This window comes from Chamaea fasciata, unplaced genomic scaffold (genome assembly GCF_029207755.1).
Source record: "Chamaea fasciata isolate MVZ Bird 193981 ecotype frontalis unplaced genomic scaffold, bChaFas1.0.hap1 SCAF_14, whole genome shotgun sequence".
NCBI classification, from domain to species: domain Eukaryota; kingdom Metazoa; phylum Chordata; class Aves; order Passeriformes; family Sylviidae; genus Chamaea; species Chamaea fasciata.
This window is the reverse complement of record NW_027094099.1, coordinates 17,985,822-18,002,151: the sequence shown is the minus strand read 5'-3', so window position 1 is coordinate 18,002,151 and position 16,330 is coordinate 17,985,822. Positions and strand designations below refer to the sequence as shown.

Genomic DNA, 16,330 nt, shown 5'->3' with positions numbered 1-16,330 from the left:
TGGTCTGGCGACTGTGAACCAGGCACTGGGAGCTGCTGGTCAGCGTGCCGGAGTGGACTCAGCAGCGAGACACTATTTTCTTTTTCTTTTTTTCTTTTTTAATTTCCTGGAGCTCTTTGTTCTGGGTGGTGGACAGCTTTTGTCTGTTATTGCTGAGCCCGGCATTCAAAGGCAGGCATAGGATACGAGAGGCTCCCGGGCTCTGCTCAGTAACAACAGCCTTGGAATTAAACATCGTCATTTATGTTTAAGTAGGCTTAACTTCTAAATTATTGAAGCTATAAGCTTTCACTAATTTCTGCTCTGTATGGCTTTGTTGTCTTTTTTCAGACGCGAAAAAAAAAGGATTGCTTTCTACTAAATTGGTGTAATACCCTGTCTTTTTTCTTAATATACATAGAGAGTATCAGGTATCATTTCCCCAGCTACGCTCAGAGTCTCGGTATGAAATTCAAGCCCACGTTTGGGCTTCGTCTCTCTCGGGGGTTCAACAGGAGAATCCCAGGACGTGGTTTTCCCGTGTGGAGGCAGCAGGCAGCCCATGAAATGGGGCAGGCGTCTCACAGCCGTATCAGTGTGCACCACCGTTGGGTCCTGCGCCCGTGGCACTCAGGTGCCTGCTGGGGCCTTCATGGTGCCAAAAGTAAACTTCGGAAGTGTATAAAGCAAGGTGAAAGAGGGGAAAACAGGATAAGTTGCTCCCCTTCTGACCTGCCCCACCACCCCCTGCAAAGGGAGTTAGAAATACTAAGCTGGTGTAATTGCACCTCTTCTGGTTACCTGTCAGGCTCTGGATCTGGCACAGACCAAGTTCCCATTCTCACTTAGGAGCTGGTAGAGGGTTCCAGGGGAGAGGATCTGGGCAAAGAGTCCCAGATCCAGGATTACAGCCTGGCTCCCCACTCCTCTCCATCCTGTTCAATCCCAGTTTTAGCCCATGTGCTGTCAGCCTGGCATGGGCCAGCATGGAGCAGCTCAGCAGCAGCACTGCCTGGCAAAGAGCTGCAAAACTGCTCTCATTTTGTTTGTAGAATGTCTCTCTCCCTCTTCCTGTCTGCCTAAACTTTTTTATTTCTGATTTCCTTGTTTCTCAAGGGTCCTTTGTCACAGGGTGTGAAGTGCCAAGCAGTGACCCCATGCAGTGCCAGCCCCTTGCTTCCCAGATCCTTAGATTCTGCTCCAAAGCCATGGGATGAGCAGACCATGTACTTCACTTTGCAGCCTGCAGCAGATCTGAGACAGAAGATGCTTTTTTCTCTGTCCCTTTCCCCCACAATATTTCGTGCTTTGCACTCCTGGGCTTCTGGCCCATGATATTGTCCTTTTATTTAACCAACAAAACAATGCAAGAATCTCCCTCTGCAGATTACGAATTCCCATTTAAATCAATCCAGTAACATTAGTCAGAAACAGGAATAGTCCATTCAAAATTACATTGAAATCACAGAGTTATTTGAACTTTAGTGGAGCTTTTAGTTTTACAGAGTTTAGAAACTAATAAATTATGTAGCAGGGCTCATGAAAATCTACCCGAGTCTGCTTATCCAAAAGAATATCCAACATTTTGGTTTTGCAAGAAAATAAAAATAATTGTTTACACATGTTCAGGAGTCATTGGCAAGCATATAAAACTGATGGTTAAGGAGGCAAACATGTCAATAATTGCACTTTAAGAGACGAGAGAGGCAAATAGGCGAGTGCATGAGGGAAGCGCAGAGCACACTGATCTGGCCTTGCTATTGTATCAGATATCACCGTTGTATCGCACCCTCCACTCGAGAGCAGCACAGTCACTTAACAACCCAGACCTGCTCCGTGTTGGTAATTTAAAACCAGAGTTTCAGAGCAGAGTCAAGGATTTGCTCCCTGGTTTTTCTTTGTTGTTCTTGCACATGAGATTGTGTTGATGAAGCTGATGGCAAGTCAGGGGATGCGGGTAGTGGTGAATGGTTCTGCTGAGCTGTGAAGGTGCTTTTGCAAAAGGGTCGTTGCTGCTGAAACCTGAGAGAATGTGAAAAGAGAGAGAAGAGCTCGTGTTTCAAGGCGCTGGTTTTGGAGCAAGCAGGGATCCATGCAGAACAACAAGGAGATGCTTTCCTCCATCCTGAATTTCAGAGTGAGAGGTGATAAGGCAGAGGGGATGGCAGGGAGGAGAGAGTGCTGAGTTTGCTTTGAATCCCCTGGGTACAATTAAGAGTTTCAAAGTTTGTCATGTGCACACTAACTTCTCCTCTTGCAGAAAGACCTTTCCTCCCCTTGCCTTGCCTGCCATCCCTGCCTGCCAGAACTCTAGCTGAAATTCAAGGGCTCGGTGGCAGGGCTGTGCTGGCTGGTGGGGTGTGGCCCTGTGATGCCAAGGCGCCTGTGGCTCTTTTGGCAGCCTTGTGCCATCATGCCAGCCACCATCTCTGATCCACGGGCACTATCACTCACTGAGTGGCCAGTCCGTTTCCTCCTGGGTCTGTGCAAGGGTCTGGCTGTGGGGACAGCCACCTCCCTGATGCTTTCCTGCAGGGTCAGGGAATGAACCATCTGTTCCCTGTTCTACGTTAGAGCAGCCTTGGGAGCTGGAGCTGGGGAACCCTGGCTCTGGCACGGCATTTCCCATCTTGGCTGTGCCTTTGCTCTCTGCTTGTGCACAGTTGTTTCTTGCTCTGTGTTTGTGTCTCTGATGCCCTCTGTGGTGAGGCTGTGATCTGGTCAGGGCTGTGAAATAAGTGGGGAATGCAAATAACAGTGCATCCTACACTCGGCTTGCTGCCATGCTCTCAGGATGCCTTGGTGTGGATGGAGCTACTGTGGGTAATTAGTTCAGGAAAGGTCTTTGCCCTTTCCAGCTATACCAACAGGTTTTATCCTGCCTTCTTTAGGGATGGGGGAGCCCACAAGGACTTGGAGCTTGTCCTAGAAAGGCTCTTTGTGCTCTGAATGCTTCCAGCTTCCACAGTGTTCAACAGGTGACCTCCTGGGATTTGCTCAGTCTGATCTCAAACATCTGAAAATTATTTGGGGCAACTTCTTTGGCTTTTCAGGCTCTTTGCATTCCTCAGCTTAAATCTGTGTCCCCAGTGAGGGCAGTGATGCTGGGTGTTTTTGGGCTCTCCGTCAGGTGGCTGAGAGGTTGTGTTATCCCTGTCAGAGACCTCCTGCAATCATTTAACGAGTGGATGTGGTTTATGCTCCCTGATGGAAAAATCACTTTATATAACCTCCTGTCCAAAAGGAAAGGGAATAAAAAATTCTGAGCTAGTAAACTTTACTGCCAGCAAGATGTGGGGCCTGTTACACCCTATTCTCCTCTTCTTTAAATGTAAATTTTCTGGATGCCCTAAAGAGCCAATTTGCACTTTACTGCAGTGCAGTGCTTTTCTCCTTAGGGTCTGGGTCAGGCTCAAGGAGATTTAAGAGGGCACCAGCTGGATTTTTAGGCTGCCAATTTCATCAGCCTGAAGCTTGTTATAATCTGTTGGAGAACATCTTTCAGATCCATATATCTCTTCTTTCCATATCCTCCCATTTGCAGAAGGATTTGAATGAAAAACAACCCACCACTGGAAAAACAGGAGCTATTTTTCATGTGCATGGCCCAACCTGCATCCAGGTTTTTGGTCCTGATACACACTTATAAAATCCCACTATAAAATCCTCTGGTCCTGCGCATCTTCTTTTGGCTTTATCGGAGCAGGTCTGGCGTGCTTATCCTTGGTGGCGGGTTATGCTGCTGATTTAGGCTGTGTTATGCTGGGAATAAACACAGTAAATCAGAAGGGGGCAAATTTGTGCTGATGTGAGGCAATTTGCAGGTGGATGTCGTGCTGTTGGCGTGATGAGGAAGGAGCTGGTGCTACCTCAGTCTCCCCAGCAGTGCTCCCGATCATGCTGCACCAGGAAAAGTGGGGTGGACCCAACTGCTCCCACAATATCTCGCCTTGCCACAAGCTCAGAGCGAGCCGTTGGCAGCTTATTTCATCCCTCTGTGATTAATGTTCCCTGTCTAGAACAGGAGTAATAATACAGGCTTCATCTGTCGGGCCTGTGTGCTCCCAGGGCAGGGATGGCCCTGCTGGCTCCAGGTCTGGATGGGGTCCAGGAGGATGAGCCAGGATGTGACTGAGGTCCTTGGCGATGGATGTCACCGCTAATTAGAGCGGTGAGATTAGTCACTGAAGCACAGGAGGGAAAGCCAAAATTGTGTTTCCCAAATGGAAGAGGATAATACAGGGGTGTAAGCAAGTTCTTTTGAAGCCCTGAATGTGAATCACAGTGTCGAGTAAAAAATAATTAAACTTATTTTTTTTTAAATGTACTTCAAAGTGTCTTTTAAGCTTCCCATTAATTCGAAGTTCTTTCTCTCAGCACTAAATAAATCTCTTGGTTCAAAAGCACAAGTGCTAATTGGTTTCTCTGAGTATGCCTGTCTGCTTGATCAATAGGGGAAGTAGTTTTTGTTAAATATTTGCACATATAGTCACATATTATATTGCTCAGGGAGATGGTAAATGTTTCTCAAAAGGAGACTTGTAGAATGAGGATTCCAGTAATTTTCTTGTGGCCTTTATGTCAGAGCTAATCACGCTTCCTCCCTCCATCCCTTTGCAGAAAGCAAAGCAGTTTTCCCTCGCGCGCTGCCGGCGTCGAGACAAGCGGGCTGTTCAGCTGCCTGCCTGACAGCCGGCTCCAACTGCAAACTCGAGCTGCCACCAGCAGAGTTGTACAGTTCCTGCCTCGAGCAGGGAGTGACTGTGAGCGGTGCTGCCTTGCAGTCTGCTTTGGGAGGTACCTGGGATGTTGTGTGGGGTTAGCAGGGTTTGGATACACAGTCAGCTGTTGGAGAGGGATGGGGCTTTCAGACTCCCTGAGCGAATGTGCACAGCCTCAGCAATTTCCTTGCTATCTCTCAATTAATTGCACTTTTACTATTTCCGTGTGCCTTTGGAGTATTGTTTACTTTCAACTTTGCAGCATCATTTCCGTGCCTCCCTGCTACCTGCAATCAGTTCTTTATGCTGATGGAATTGGGTCCCTCTCTCCCACTGTTGCCCCCTTATCCTGTCTGTGCTCTCCCTCTGACTCCTCTGAGGAGCAAACACCAGGAACCTTCTTGTCCCACCGTGGAGATTCCTCTGGGAGCGTCTGTCCCTTTGTTTCTCATCGTGAGCATCCCAGAAAAAGGGGGTACTATGTTCAGAGTCTGCCTTTGAGACAGGTGAAAGACAGAGCCTCTCCCAGATCCCCAGATGGGGTGAACTAGCTTCTCCCCATGCGTCTGGTTAGTTGGTCACCCAGCCCTGAAACTCCAGGAAGGAGGCAGCAGGATTTCTTCAAGGTCTGATAAGGATCCCATGAGAAAAACCTGAGCTGAGCTCGAATTTGGGTGCTGCTGGACCCTGCAAGGTGTCTACAGGTTACAAACCAGTTGCACAGTGTCACACCTCGAGGCACAGTCCTGCTCTTGAGTGCAGCCCAAGGAGTCCCCAGGACCAGTGTCCGTCCCCACTCCAGCAAGTGTCTGAGGACCCCAGTCCTAATGACGAGCGTCATCACTGCTGCAGTTCGAGCAGCCTGGAGTGAGGATGCAGACCGAATGTTTATGGAGGCAAACATGATTATCTCCAATCACAGGCCTTAATGATGGTTGTTATAATGACAGCAATTGTGGGAAGGGCATGTAATTATGTTGATTCTTCCTTTTATTGTACATATAATAATGAGCTGTTTTATCTAAGAGTACAGGGGTGCTGGGGGAAGATGGGGCATTTATTTAATTATGGATTTTTTTTCTGATTGCGCATTAGGCTAAATCCTGAAATTTTCAATCTTTCTGGAGTCAGAAGCCCCTCCTGGCTCAGTATCAGGATGCAAGGGTTCTTATCCTACCTAACTCACCAGAGCACCTACACAGGGAATGGGGCCCCAGCATGGTGTTGAGACTCTGGCCACTTTGCAGAAAAATGCAGAGCATTCATCTAATTCCTTAATTTTCACCAAAAAAAAGTAATTGATGGGTTTGTGCTGGCTGCAGTCTGACTTGCTGAGAGGACCCCAGGGCTATCTCATAAAAAAGGAGTCACAGTGAGCAATAGATCACCGAGATGGCTGGAGCTAGCCTGACATTTTAAGACTTAATGGGTTAATAAAGTGTGTGTTTTAGGTGCCTGTCACTAAGTGGGGTTTGTCCATTCCTTGCACACACTCATACCTTGTTGGCAGTACCTTTGGCCTGGCCCTGCAGTACCACTGCTTTGTCTGCTCTGTCCATCTGCCTCGGCTCAGGTTGCACTCAATGTTTATCCCCCGTAATCCAATTTAAGTTGCTGTAGAAAGCAGTGGGGATTTACAGAAAGAAAGAAAAAAATCTCCCTGGGTTTGCAGAGCAGAAAAGACAGACTTTTTTTTCTTCTCTTTCTTTAGTGTAACTGCCTCTTCTCATCTCTGTTATTCTTACCATGCATTAACAGTCTGCCCTCCACCCTGCTTTTGAGCCTGATGTGGGGGGATCCTGTCCTTGGTCTGTATGAGGGAGGCATTACAAAGCCTGTGCTGTGGCTGGTGTTTGCCAAGAGATACTGCTTGTGAGCATCTGTGGAGTTGGTTCCACAGAGCCTGTGAAAAAGGAAAGAAGCTGTATCACAGGCTGGGAAACCACCCCTTGAAGGGCCAATGCACAAGTGAACTGTTAGAAAGGCTTTGTCCATATTTGGATGAAACTGCAGTTTTCTTACTCTCCTGGAATTTCTTCACCATTGCTCTTCTTTAAAAAAGCCCAGTTCACCTCCATCCCTGCATTTATAGCCTTCAAATATCTGTATGACTCCTCTTTCTTGGTCTCTTTTTCCCTTTCGTATCTGTGTATATTTTGGCCAATCTTTAAGCAATAGTTCTATTTCTGTCATCTTCTGTAGTGTCTGATCATGACTGTAGGGCAAATTATACCCTCAAAAGGTGTGCCGTGACCAAGTGAAGCATAACATGCCAAAGAGGAAGCGTTTAAACGTTCTGTTGGCATAAGAAGTAAATTAGGATGTATCTGTGTGATGGGGAAGTGAGGGTTTGCCTATTGTTGGTACAAATTCTGCAATAACTTATCTCTCGCGGACATCGTTTAGCGTAATTGCTTTGCAAGGAACCTTTTGTGTGGCTGAGCCGGAACATTGTGCATTTGTATTTCGGTGCTTAACTTGCTCTTCATTAAGGGCTGAATAGCACCATGCTTTGCCTGTTACAGCGTGAGAGAGACCAAAGCGACAGAAGGGCACGGTGTTGCGTGCGAGAGGCAAACAGCCTCCTGCTCTGCCAAGCGGGAGAAGTGTCGGGAAGATGCCGGTGGCAATATGGTCTGAATCGGGAGCTGCTGGTCCCCCCTTCACCCCTGCCGGCTGTGCTGCAAACGGGCCCGGGGCACGGCACAGCCCCTCTGCCTGGTTATGTGGGGAGAGGAATGGCTTTCCAGCACTGCTGTGCACTTCTGCTCCTGGGCTGGGAATGGCTGACGCCCTATGTTTGTGCAGGTTTTAATTGTCTGACGCTGTTCACCTGCAATGGGAGGTGAAGAGGGAATCTTCAGGGGAGTATGGAGTGGAGCTAGGGTTTGGCAAACTGCTGGAGGGGTGTGCCTGCCTGTCCCCTTCACTGGAGCTTCCAAAGGCAGCCTTGAAGGGCTTTGCCTGTGGTTGCGCTTTAAGAAATTGCACCCCAGGGTTCAGAGAGTAAAGTCTTGGGAGGCAAAGCTTGCCCCTGGGTTTTGAGTTCTCTGAAACAGTTGCACTTTGTAGCACATCCAAAATGTTTCCGTCATCCCCTGTTTACTGCCATAGTAGTTGACTCTTGCTGCTGGTCCTGGACATGCTGCTAATTCTGCCCTACTCTCTTCATTTTAGATTTTGGCCGTTCCTCCGAGCTGGCGTTCGTTGTGGAGCCTAGTGACGACATAGCTGTGCAGGAGCAACCCTTGATCCTCTACTGCCAGGTGGAGGGCATCCAGCCCATCACCATCACGTGGCGGAAGAATGGTGTGATGATCGTGGACAGTGAGAATGCCTTTATGTTGGCCAACGGGTCTCTCTACGTTTCCCGCTTCCAGAGGGTGCGGGGAGATGGGTCCTCGGATGAAGGCGAGTACGACTGCATGGCACAGAACCACTACGGGCTGGTGGTGAGCCGGAAGGCAAAGATTCAGGCAGCCAGTAAGTACAGGCACTGTCCCACCCTCACCTCACAGGGCAATCCCACAAGGATTTGTTGGGAAGCAGGAGGGCAACATGGTGGGTGCTGGGTTTTCATGAAGGAGGTATTGAAGAGACAGAAGAGAGAAAAACCCTGGAGCTGGTGCTGAAATCTGGCTGGCATATAATCTGTGTAGCTGTCCACATGTGAAAGAAGAGCTCACCAGCTTTCTTGGGTAGAAAACTAAAAACCACCTTCTAACAGCAAATTCTCTGAGTTGGAGGTGTAAGTTACATTAAAATCATGTGGTGAAGTAGTCTGTGGTTTGTATCTCCTGCGGTGAGTTTGGAAGCCCTTTTGCTGTGCAACACAGCTGGGCTCTGCTTGGCAGGCAGCACTTCCCAAACCATAGGCAAAGACCTCCTGAAGGTCATGGTATCTTTCATTTTGTTATTTAATACTGGCAGTGTAGAGGCAGCAAGGTCTTATTTACTACCTGATGTGGCAGTGCCTTTGGGGGCAAGGCTAACAACACCAGACAGATTGTCTGATGGGGGAGCCTGGAGGAGGAGAGAGATGAAAATGCCAGTGAGGGAATGAAATTTAAAGGCGGGGGAGGAAGAATTCCAGGGCAGGCTGTGACTCCAGCTCTGCACGCTACCTGATGTTAGCATTGCCCTGGGCAGGGCAATTGGTCCTGTTGTATCTCCTGGTTCTCCCTTGTCAGCTCAGGTTGCTGGTTGGTGTTTATCCCAGGACCGATGGCAGAGCTGAGGGGTCCGTGGTGGTTTCTGTCCCTGTTGTGTTGGTGGCTCTCTTTGCTCACAGACTGTCTGGGGGCTCTGGGAGTGCAGCCACTGATCCTTTTTGCATTCAACCAGAAGTTGCTGCTGGATGTAATCTCTATGCGAGTTTGAGGATGGGTGTGTGGTATGGCTGTGAGACCTGGCAAAACACTGGTTTGTTAAGTTTTGCTGAAGGGTTCTCCAACTTGTTTGGAAGATGGCTACTGCTCTTCTTTCTGTGCCAGCCTCTTGCTAATGCTTCTGTTGCAATTGCAAATATCACCATGATTTTTTGGTGCAAAGCAGGAAAAGTCTAAGGCAAAGTCTGGGGCTGAGGTCTTGTCTGCATTTCCCAAACTGGGGGGCCTTTTGAAATGTTTCCTCCCTCTCCCCGCAGTGCCAGGGCTGGCTGGCAGCCCACCGAGGGAACACTGCAGCCCTCGTGTATAACAATTCCCAAGTGCATGAAGTGGCCATCTGCAAACCTAGCTTTTTCAGGAGTGTAAGAAGTGACATTGTCCAGGAGCCAAGGGCTTTGGGGCCGTGCCAGATTAGCAGCTGGATCTCAAACTTGTCAGTCTTGTGGTGCTAAACCTTGGAGCACTTTTGGTGAATGGCTCTGGCATTTATGAGCTGGAAGCCGACTCACGCACAAGCACAATGCCAAACTTCTTGGACCTGTAAACATGAGAGCCAGAGGAATTACCTTTGAGATTGTGGATTGTCAATAAACACTGTTATCTTGGCTCCTGCATCAATATGTATGTGATGTGCTGTGTGTCCCTGAATAGTGTTTCCTTTTGTAGCTGTAGTTTCACATGAATCAAAATGAAAAAGGGATCACGTTGAAAATGCTCTGGACTCTATTCCGGCGCCAGGCTTGGTTTGTTGCCAGCCCTGAGAAAAGGTCTGGGTGAAGCCAGCACAAACAGGGGGCCCCCGGCCTTGATGCTACAGGTGCCTGCAGATAATGGGAATAAAACAGGATGTTGTGGGCAAATGTAACCTGCTGCTCAGGGCAAGTTCCCCTGCTGTGTCTGAGCCGCAGGAACACACACTTGCACTTAGGACTCTGCTTAATCGTAGATGAAATCTCCTGAGAATGAATCACAGTTGTACCCTGAGCCCCTAACTCTCACGGTGGTTACACACAAGAGATAGTGATTTTCCTTGCTCCGAGTCCCCATCAGCAAGTCAAAGGAGAAGGGTAATTATCCCCATTTTAGGGACCTTTGCTTGGAAGGAACGGGTGCTGGCTGCCTGGAAGGGAAAAAAACCCCAAGCGCTAAGCAGACCTTTGCAGAGCAGGGTAAATACTGCCGGTGGGTAAAACCTCATCCCAGTGCTGATCTCTTCTTCCCTCTGAGCCTGACATCTGAACACAAAGGCAAAGGAGAAATAAAAACCTTTCACAAACAAAAATCTTGAAAGTTGATCAAGGCCATGCTACTGAGGAATAAAAGAGATCTGACAGAGCGGAGCCCCTCGAGAGCTCTGTTGCACTTTTCGCTGTCTTCAAAGGCAGGCTGTTAGTCTCATATCACTGTTACAGACCCTGGCTTTGTATTATTGCTTGGAATATAATCTTCTTGGCTCAGAGGAATGTACATATTTGCATTCAGGAAATGTGGGCTGGATATCATATTTTTATGTTTCAAATTTACTTCAACACTTGGCATTGAGTAAAATTTAACTGGAAGAATATGCTGCTCTCAGCCGCTGTGCGTGCGGCCCTGGTGGGCTCAAGGTGCTGGCAGTTTCCTCATCAGGCGGGTGCATCTTAAACCCTTCCTCCTAAAACTTAACTCGTTAAATTTATTTCATTAAATTCTGGGGTATTTCTGTATGTCGCCATTATTAATCCAAGATACTCAGCAGAAGGAAGCAGACCTTGGCTGTTTTGTGGATTGGCTGGTCAGGTGCTAAAAACATTGATAATATTTCTGTAGTGTAACTTTCTTTTGAACAAGCACAAGTGTGAAAGAGGCCTGCGTGTGACTGAGCTGAGTGGGGAGGCCCTCAGCATTTCTACCCTCTGCCTAACACCCCGGTTGGAATTCTTTCAGTTGCTGTTTCTGTGTCTGTTCAAACCCTGGTGTGTTAGTTTTAAAGGTTGTGGAATGCAACATGTTTTTATAATCTGATCAGGTTATTGAATACAGATCTTTTCTGTCTCTCAATGACAGTTTCGTAGTTTCGCATGACTCTGAGCTGTCTTAATTAAAATCAGTTTCATAGTCAGAGTGTTCTCTGGAGGCACTGCTTGGCTGTGTTTTCACAGGTCTCTGAGGAGCTGGATTCCCCCTGTGCATGCCAGAAGCTGAACATGCTTTGGCTCTCGGGATGAAGATACCCTCCAAGCAATTGTAACATCCAGAGTCCACTCCTCAGGAAAGTGGGCTCCCCAGAACGCAGCCACCTTTCTTCTCATCACCACCCTTTGCTTAACTTGGCCTCACTTGCTCTGATTGTGTCATCTCGTGGCGTTTCCAGCCCTTTTTGCCAATGCTGTAATTTGATGGACCTGGCTCCACATCATCATAAATCACAGCCCAGCCAGTGGAGTAAGACCCATCGATTATATCACTCAATAACAAGCAGTTACCACTAATTGGAAATCACCATCAAACTGGGTATCGGATCAGGCTCTGCACGTATCCAGCCTGAGAGCAGCAATTTTGCCTGTTTGATCTGAATCAAAAAAAAAAAAGAAAAGGGGGGGGGGGGGAGGGGAGGGAATTAAAATGGTGCAATTTAGAGCCAGAGATTTTAGAGCCAGAGATTTCTTGAAGTTTGGTGAATTGGATCTGCCCAGTATTTGAAGTACTGCAGGACCTGATAATAACTCTGGACAGATCTGAGCTTGTAATGACATTTTCTTCACTCTGTCTTGCTGCAGGGTGATTGGTTTGTAGTTAAGCGTAGCAGCACACATCCCTGTGCCCTTCTCTTCTCTCTGGCCCCCTTTCTTTCTGCATCCTGTCCCAAATTCTGCTCCTCCATCCCACTATGTGTGGTTGTCCATGGCACTTACCTTGCCAGCAGGAGGGCAGGATTGACAGCTTGGGCAAGGCAGATGTTGTGACTCCTCTCTGCATTGATCCCTGCAGACAGCAGCAGCAGCTCCCCTCGCCCAGCCTGGGGACAAGCACGCTGTCCCCACAAACACACTGGCCCCTGTGACCTGGAGGCCAAAGGTCTTCAGGTCATCGCCAAGATACAGAAGTGGGGAGGGCTGGTGCATATGCAAACTTGCAGGTTGGTTTCCCTGCCGAGCTGTGTGACTAGGGGAGGAGGTTGGGAATCACAGGGATTTAAAAGCAGCGAAGATCTTCCCATCGTTTCAGCTCCTCTGCACAGAATATATTCAGGGTTTAACCTGCAGCCCCCTTTCCAGGCTCTGGGGTGGTGGGAAGAGCTGCTGAGCCCAAATAATGGCAGCATTTATAAGAGTGTAGAGACAAGAAGGAAGTCTAAAAGGATTAGAGAGAGACAAAGGGGGCTGATTATTTTATGGGTCACAATACAAGGCATTAGAGTGAGATCACAAAGGGATGTAATTACAAAAGAAGGCCATACTGGGGGGGATCAAACCAGGATTAGAGTGGGAAATGTTTTTACACAGTTTTGTTCCACTCATTATGAAGTTAGCATTTTAAATTAAGGTTTAAATAAGGTGGCACCAAAGTTGTCACCAAGGTATTTCCTGGGCAATGCCACTGTTGGGATGCAGATTGCAAGTCTCAGCTCAAAACGTCAAGGCAGACCTTAAACACATGGGTTTCCTGTTGGTTTCTCCTCTTGTGCCTGTACAGTATCTGTTGTCAGCAGAGCTCTACCTATGGCTTGTGCTTAGGAAAAGTTAACCTGTTTTTGCAGTTGGAGGTGGGATACTTTTGTGACTCCTTGTTTTACTGGTGCAAAATGTGCTGCAGGTAAAGGTCTGCCCTGGTGTCAGTTACAGCTCTGGAGACATCTTCCTTTGACTCCCAGGAGTTTTTTTGCTAATGGTCATTTGAATTTTATTGCAGTTTAACTCTTGGAGTTACGTGCCAAGTTTCCTCCATCCATGAATGAGATTTTTTTCCCCCCTGTTGTGGCTCTGCTCATATTTACTGCCTTTTCTTCTCCCATGCTTAGCAGAAGGGCTCAGCCCTGATGCCAGTGATGTTTCTATATTGTCTATGCTTGGAGTGCTTATGGCAAGCCCAGAGCAATTTCTGGGCTTGCAGCAGTCAGTCTCAGAGGGGAAAAATACCCATGAGGAATTACTAAAGGGAAAAAAGGAAAGCAGAAGAAATTAAGTAAAGCAGAAACACGGCAAGAGGTTTCCAGAAGATGGATATGATGGGTGAGTGGGTTATTTCCCTCCATCAGCTCTTTTGGCTGCCCCTAGGACATGCTGGTTCACGTGACACTGCCTCTCACATCTGTACTGATGCAGTAGCTGGCCCTGTGTGTGCTGCAAAACAAATGTACAAATATAGGAGTCACCGGGGGAAAATTGGAGAGCTTTGACTGGGAACTTCAGTAGATTTGCAGGATTAAAAGAGTTTGTCACTTACCACCCACTGCATTTCAGCGTCTGCATGTAACAGCCAGGATTCATCCTGAGACTAGAGCATATTATAAGACCATATTTCTTTTGGCTGCTCATTTCTAAGCAGTGTGATAGTTATTTAAATATCATCTTGCACTTCTTTCCAAGGCTTCTAACGTGGATGCGCCAACCTTAGCTCCGGCAGCGTTATCTCTCATATAGGGGGTTCTCACTGCAGGCAGTAATGTCACTTAGTCATTTATAGAAAGCTCAGGGGAAATATATCAGAAGAATTTCATTAATGGCAGCACTGTTGAGTTATTTGTCTCAATTAACTCTTGGAGCACAGCTGAGGAAGTTCTGACATCTCTGCAGCCTGCACCTGCAGTATGAGGCAGTTCTCTGCTTCTTTTTTAACACGGGGTGAAGCTCTGTGATACCTGCATGGGCAATCCTGTGGGGACAGCACAGTCCCCAGCCCTGCGTGCTTGTACTCTGCTCATCCTTCTGCCTGCTGCTCTGCTCCAGCCTCTCCTCAAAGTATTGGGCCACTCTCCTGTATAATTTTAGTCAGGCGGGCAGGTCTCTGCTTATATGGCTTTCACTCTCATTTTGCCCTACAAGGGTCCCAGCTGGCCATGGTGTGGCCAAGGACATCCATGCACCTGCTGTCCTTCAGTTTCCCTTCTCTGAACCCAGGATGTGTTTATGGTCAGTGCCATGATTTGCACGCTCCTGTGAACACCTGGGGGTCCAAGCTGCTGTTTTGTGTTTATCGGGGACCCAGGTTAGCTGGCCATGGTGTTTCATCTGCGCTGTTGCTTCTCTCTGAGGGGTGCACAATGCTGGGGCCAGGCTGGGGCCCAGGTGGGAGAGGAGCTGCTTTTCTGCCACTGTTCATTGGCAAGACTGTAAGTAGGAATCAATTTTGTGGGGCATTTGACCAGAACAATCAATGCTCTTGATCTACTGAGTAACCATTTGGATTGGAATTTGAGGACCTTGCTTTGAGTGTCTGGGGCCTTTGGGTGCAGTAGTGATACGAGTGAGATCAGACCTCACAAATCCTTTCTTATCGGTGAGTCCCTGCACAGGGCCAAAGCTGCTTTCCCAGAGCTGGCAGGATGGGACCTGGGAGAGACATCAGGCAGAGCTTCCTGACATCAAGGGATGCTGGATCTGAGCTTTATGCACCTCCTCTTCCGCTCTGGTTTTGGCTCTACCCACCATGGCAGCCCTGTTGCTGGGAAGGGACTCTGCTCCCACTCCTCCTAGGCACAGCATATGGTTTTCAGAGAGGTTCTTGCTTTAAACCCAATTTTACAGTTGGGTTGACTGAGGCAAAAGGAGGTCAAACGATTCGCCTGAGGTCACCCAATAAGTGGCTCAGATTAAATCTCAACCCACGACTCTGCCCGTTCCCAGCGCTGGCTGTGCTGGCCGGACCAGATGGCCTCCTGAATACGGCGTCAAGATCCTCGGCTTTTTCCCCACCTCATTGTTCTCCATTGTGGGCTTCTGAATGCAGGACCTTGAAAGTGAGAGTCATTTGGATTTGCTGAGTCCAAGTTATTCTGTTTAATGACATGCATTTGCAGGAGAGGGTTTAAACACACTTTTTGCTACTGAGGTTGGAGTTTTGAAGAGATTTACCTCTTTGCTTTGGTTTTCTGATGTTAAAACTCTCTCTGCCAGACCATCTAAAATTGGTCCCTTACCCTTTCAGCTGCCCTGCTGCTGGTTCACTGACTGCAGGGCTGCCCTATCTTTGTACCTGTGCAGGTTTGTCCATAGGTCTCTTGGGTCCTGATCCCTGGGATAATTCCCCAGCACGACACCTTTCTGGTCTGTTTGTGCAGTTTATGTGTTTCCCCTTAGCTTGGTTCTGGGATCACAGAAGGGAATCAGTGCAAGGTGCTGCTGGATGGACAGTGTCATGTGTTTACCTCTGTGAATCTGCAGACTCTTGTGTTGGCTCTGGAAAAACAGATGCTGACATCTCCCTCCTGCTCTGGTGTGCATCCTGTACATCACTCCTGACAGAGTAGGGGCTACAGATGAGCTTAAAGCAGGGTTTTAAAGAGCATTTTAAAGATGAGCTCCATTCCTGCTCTCCTAGCTAAGGAGCAGCCTGGAAAAGTGCATCCCTGTAACCTCTGTTGGAAAGCAGGTGTACAAATGCTTGGGACTGGGACATACAGAACAAAGACCATCTGCCCATGAGGCAGCAGCGCTTGGGTGTCCGGGGCAGACTGCAGTTCTTGGGGCGGGGGGGGGTCTCCTGCACCCACACATCCCTCTGCATCCCGCCTTCCGAGGGAGAACCCGCACTCCTGCGCCACTCACATGCCTCTTGAGCATGCCTTGATTAATGGTGTTTTTTTGTCAGTCCTAAGAGGCCCCATTATGTCCCTTTGATGCTGCATTTTGCACTTACCACTGTCACTGAGCTCAATGACTAATTTTCACAGGTCAAGGGAGAGGGACAATGGATCAGGCCACATTTGGAAGAAACAAATGAAATTTTGCTGCAACTGAGAGCACTAATTAAGAGTGAGGATCAATTTGGGTGTACAAAAGAGATAGTTTTAAGCTGCTGGTGTGTAAATGAGTGGCGTTGTTGCAGGAGCAGCAAAGTTCAGTGTGTGCATACTTCAGCTGTAGCATTGTACTCCTCTGCATTTGATCGATTCTTCTCTGAATCTTATGTGCTTATTCATCAAGGAAAAACCAAGCATCTTCCTGCCTGCTGTGCCCAGGAAGGGCAGGGACAGCAAACGTGCCAGATCAAGTCATGGCTGATCCCTGTGAGATGTTTTTGGCCAGGAGCAGGAGCTTGTGT

At 48.1% G+C, this 16,330-nt stretch overlaps 1 protein-coding gene across 1 annotated transcript in view; it reads left to right on the top strand.

Annotated features, from left to right (window-relative positions):
• IGDCC3 (immunoglobulin superfamily DCC subclass member 3) overlaps positions 1-16,330 on the top strand; it is a 95,522-nt gene that overhangs the window by 2,287 nt on the left and 76,905 nt on the right. The window contains exon 5 of the mRNA XM_066196628.1: positions 7,878-8,183. Within this exon, the coding sequence (XP_066052725.1) occupies positions 7,878-8,183 (306 nt within the window). The remainder of the gene's footprint in view (positions 1-7,877; positions 8,184-16,330) is intronic.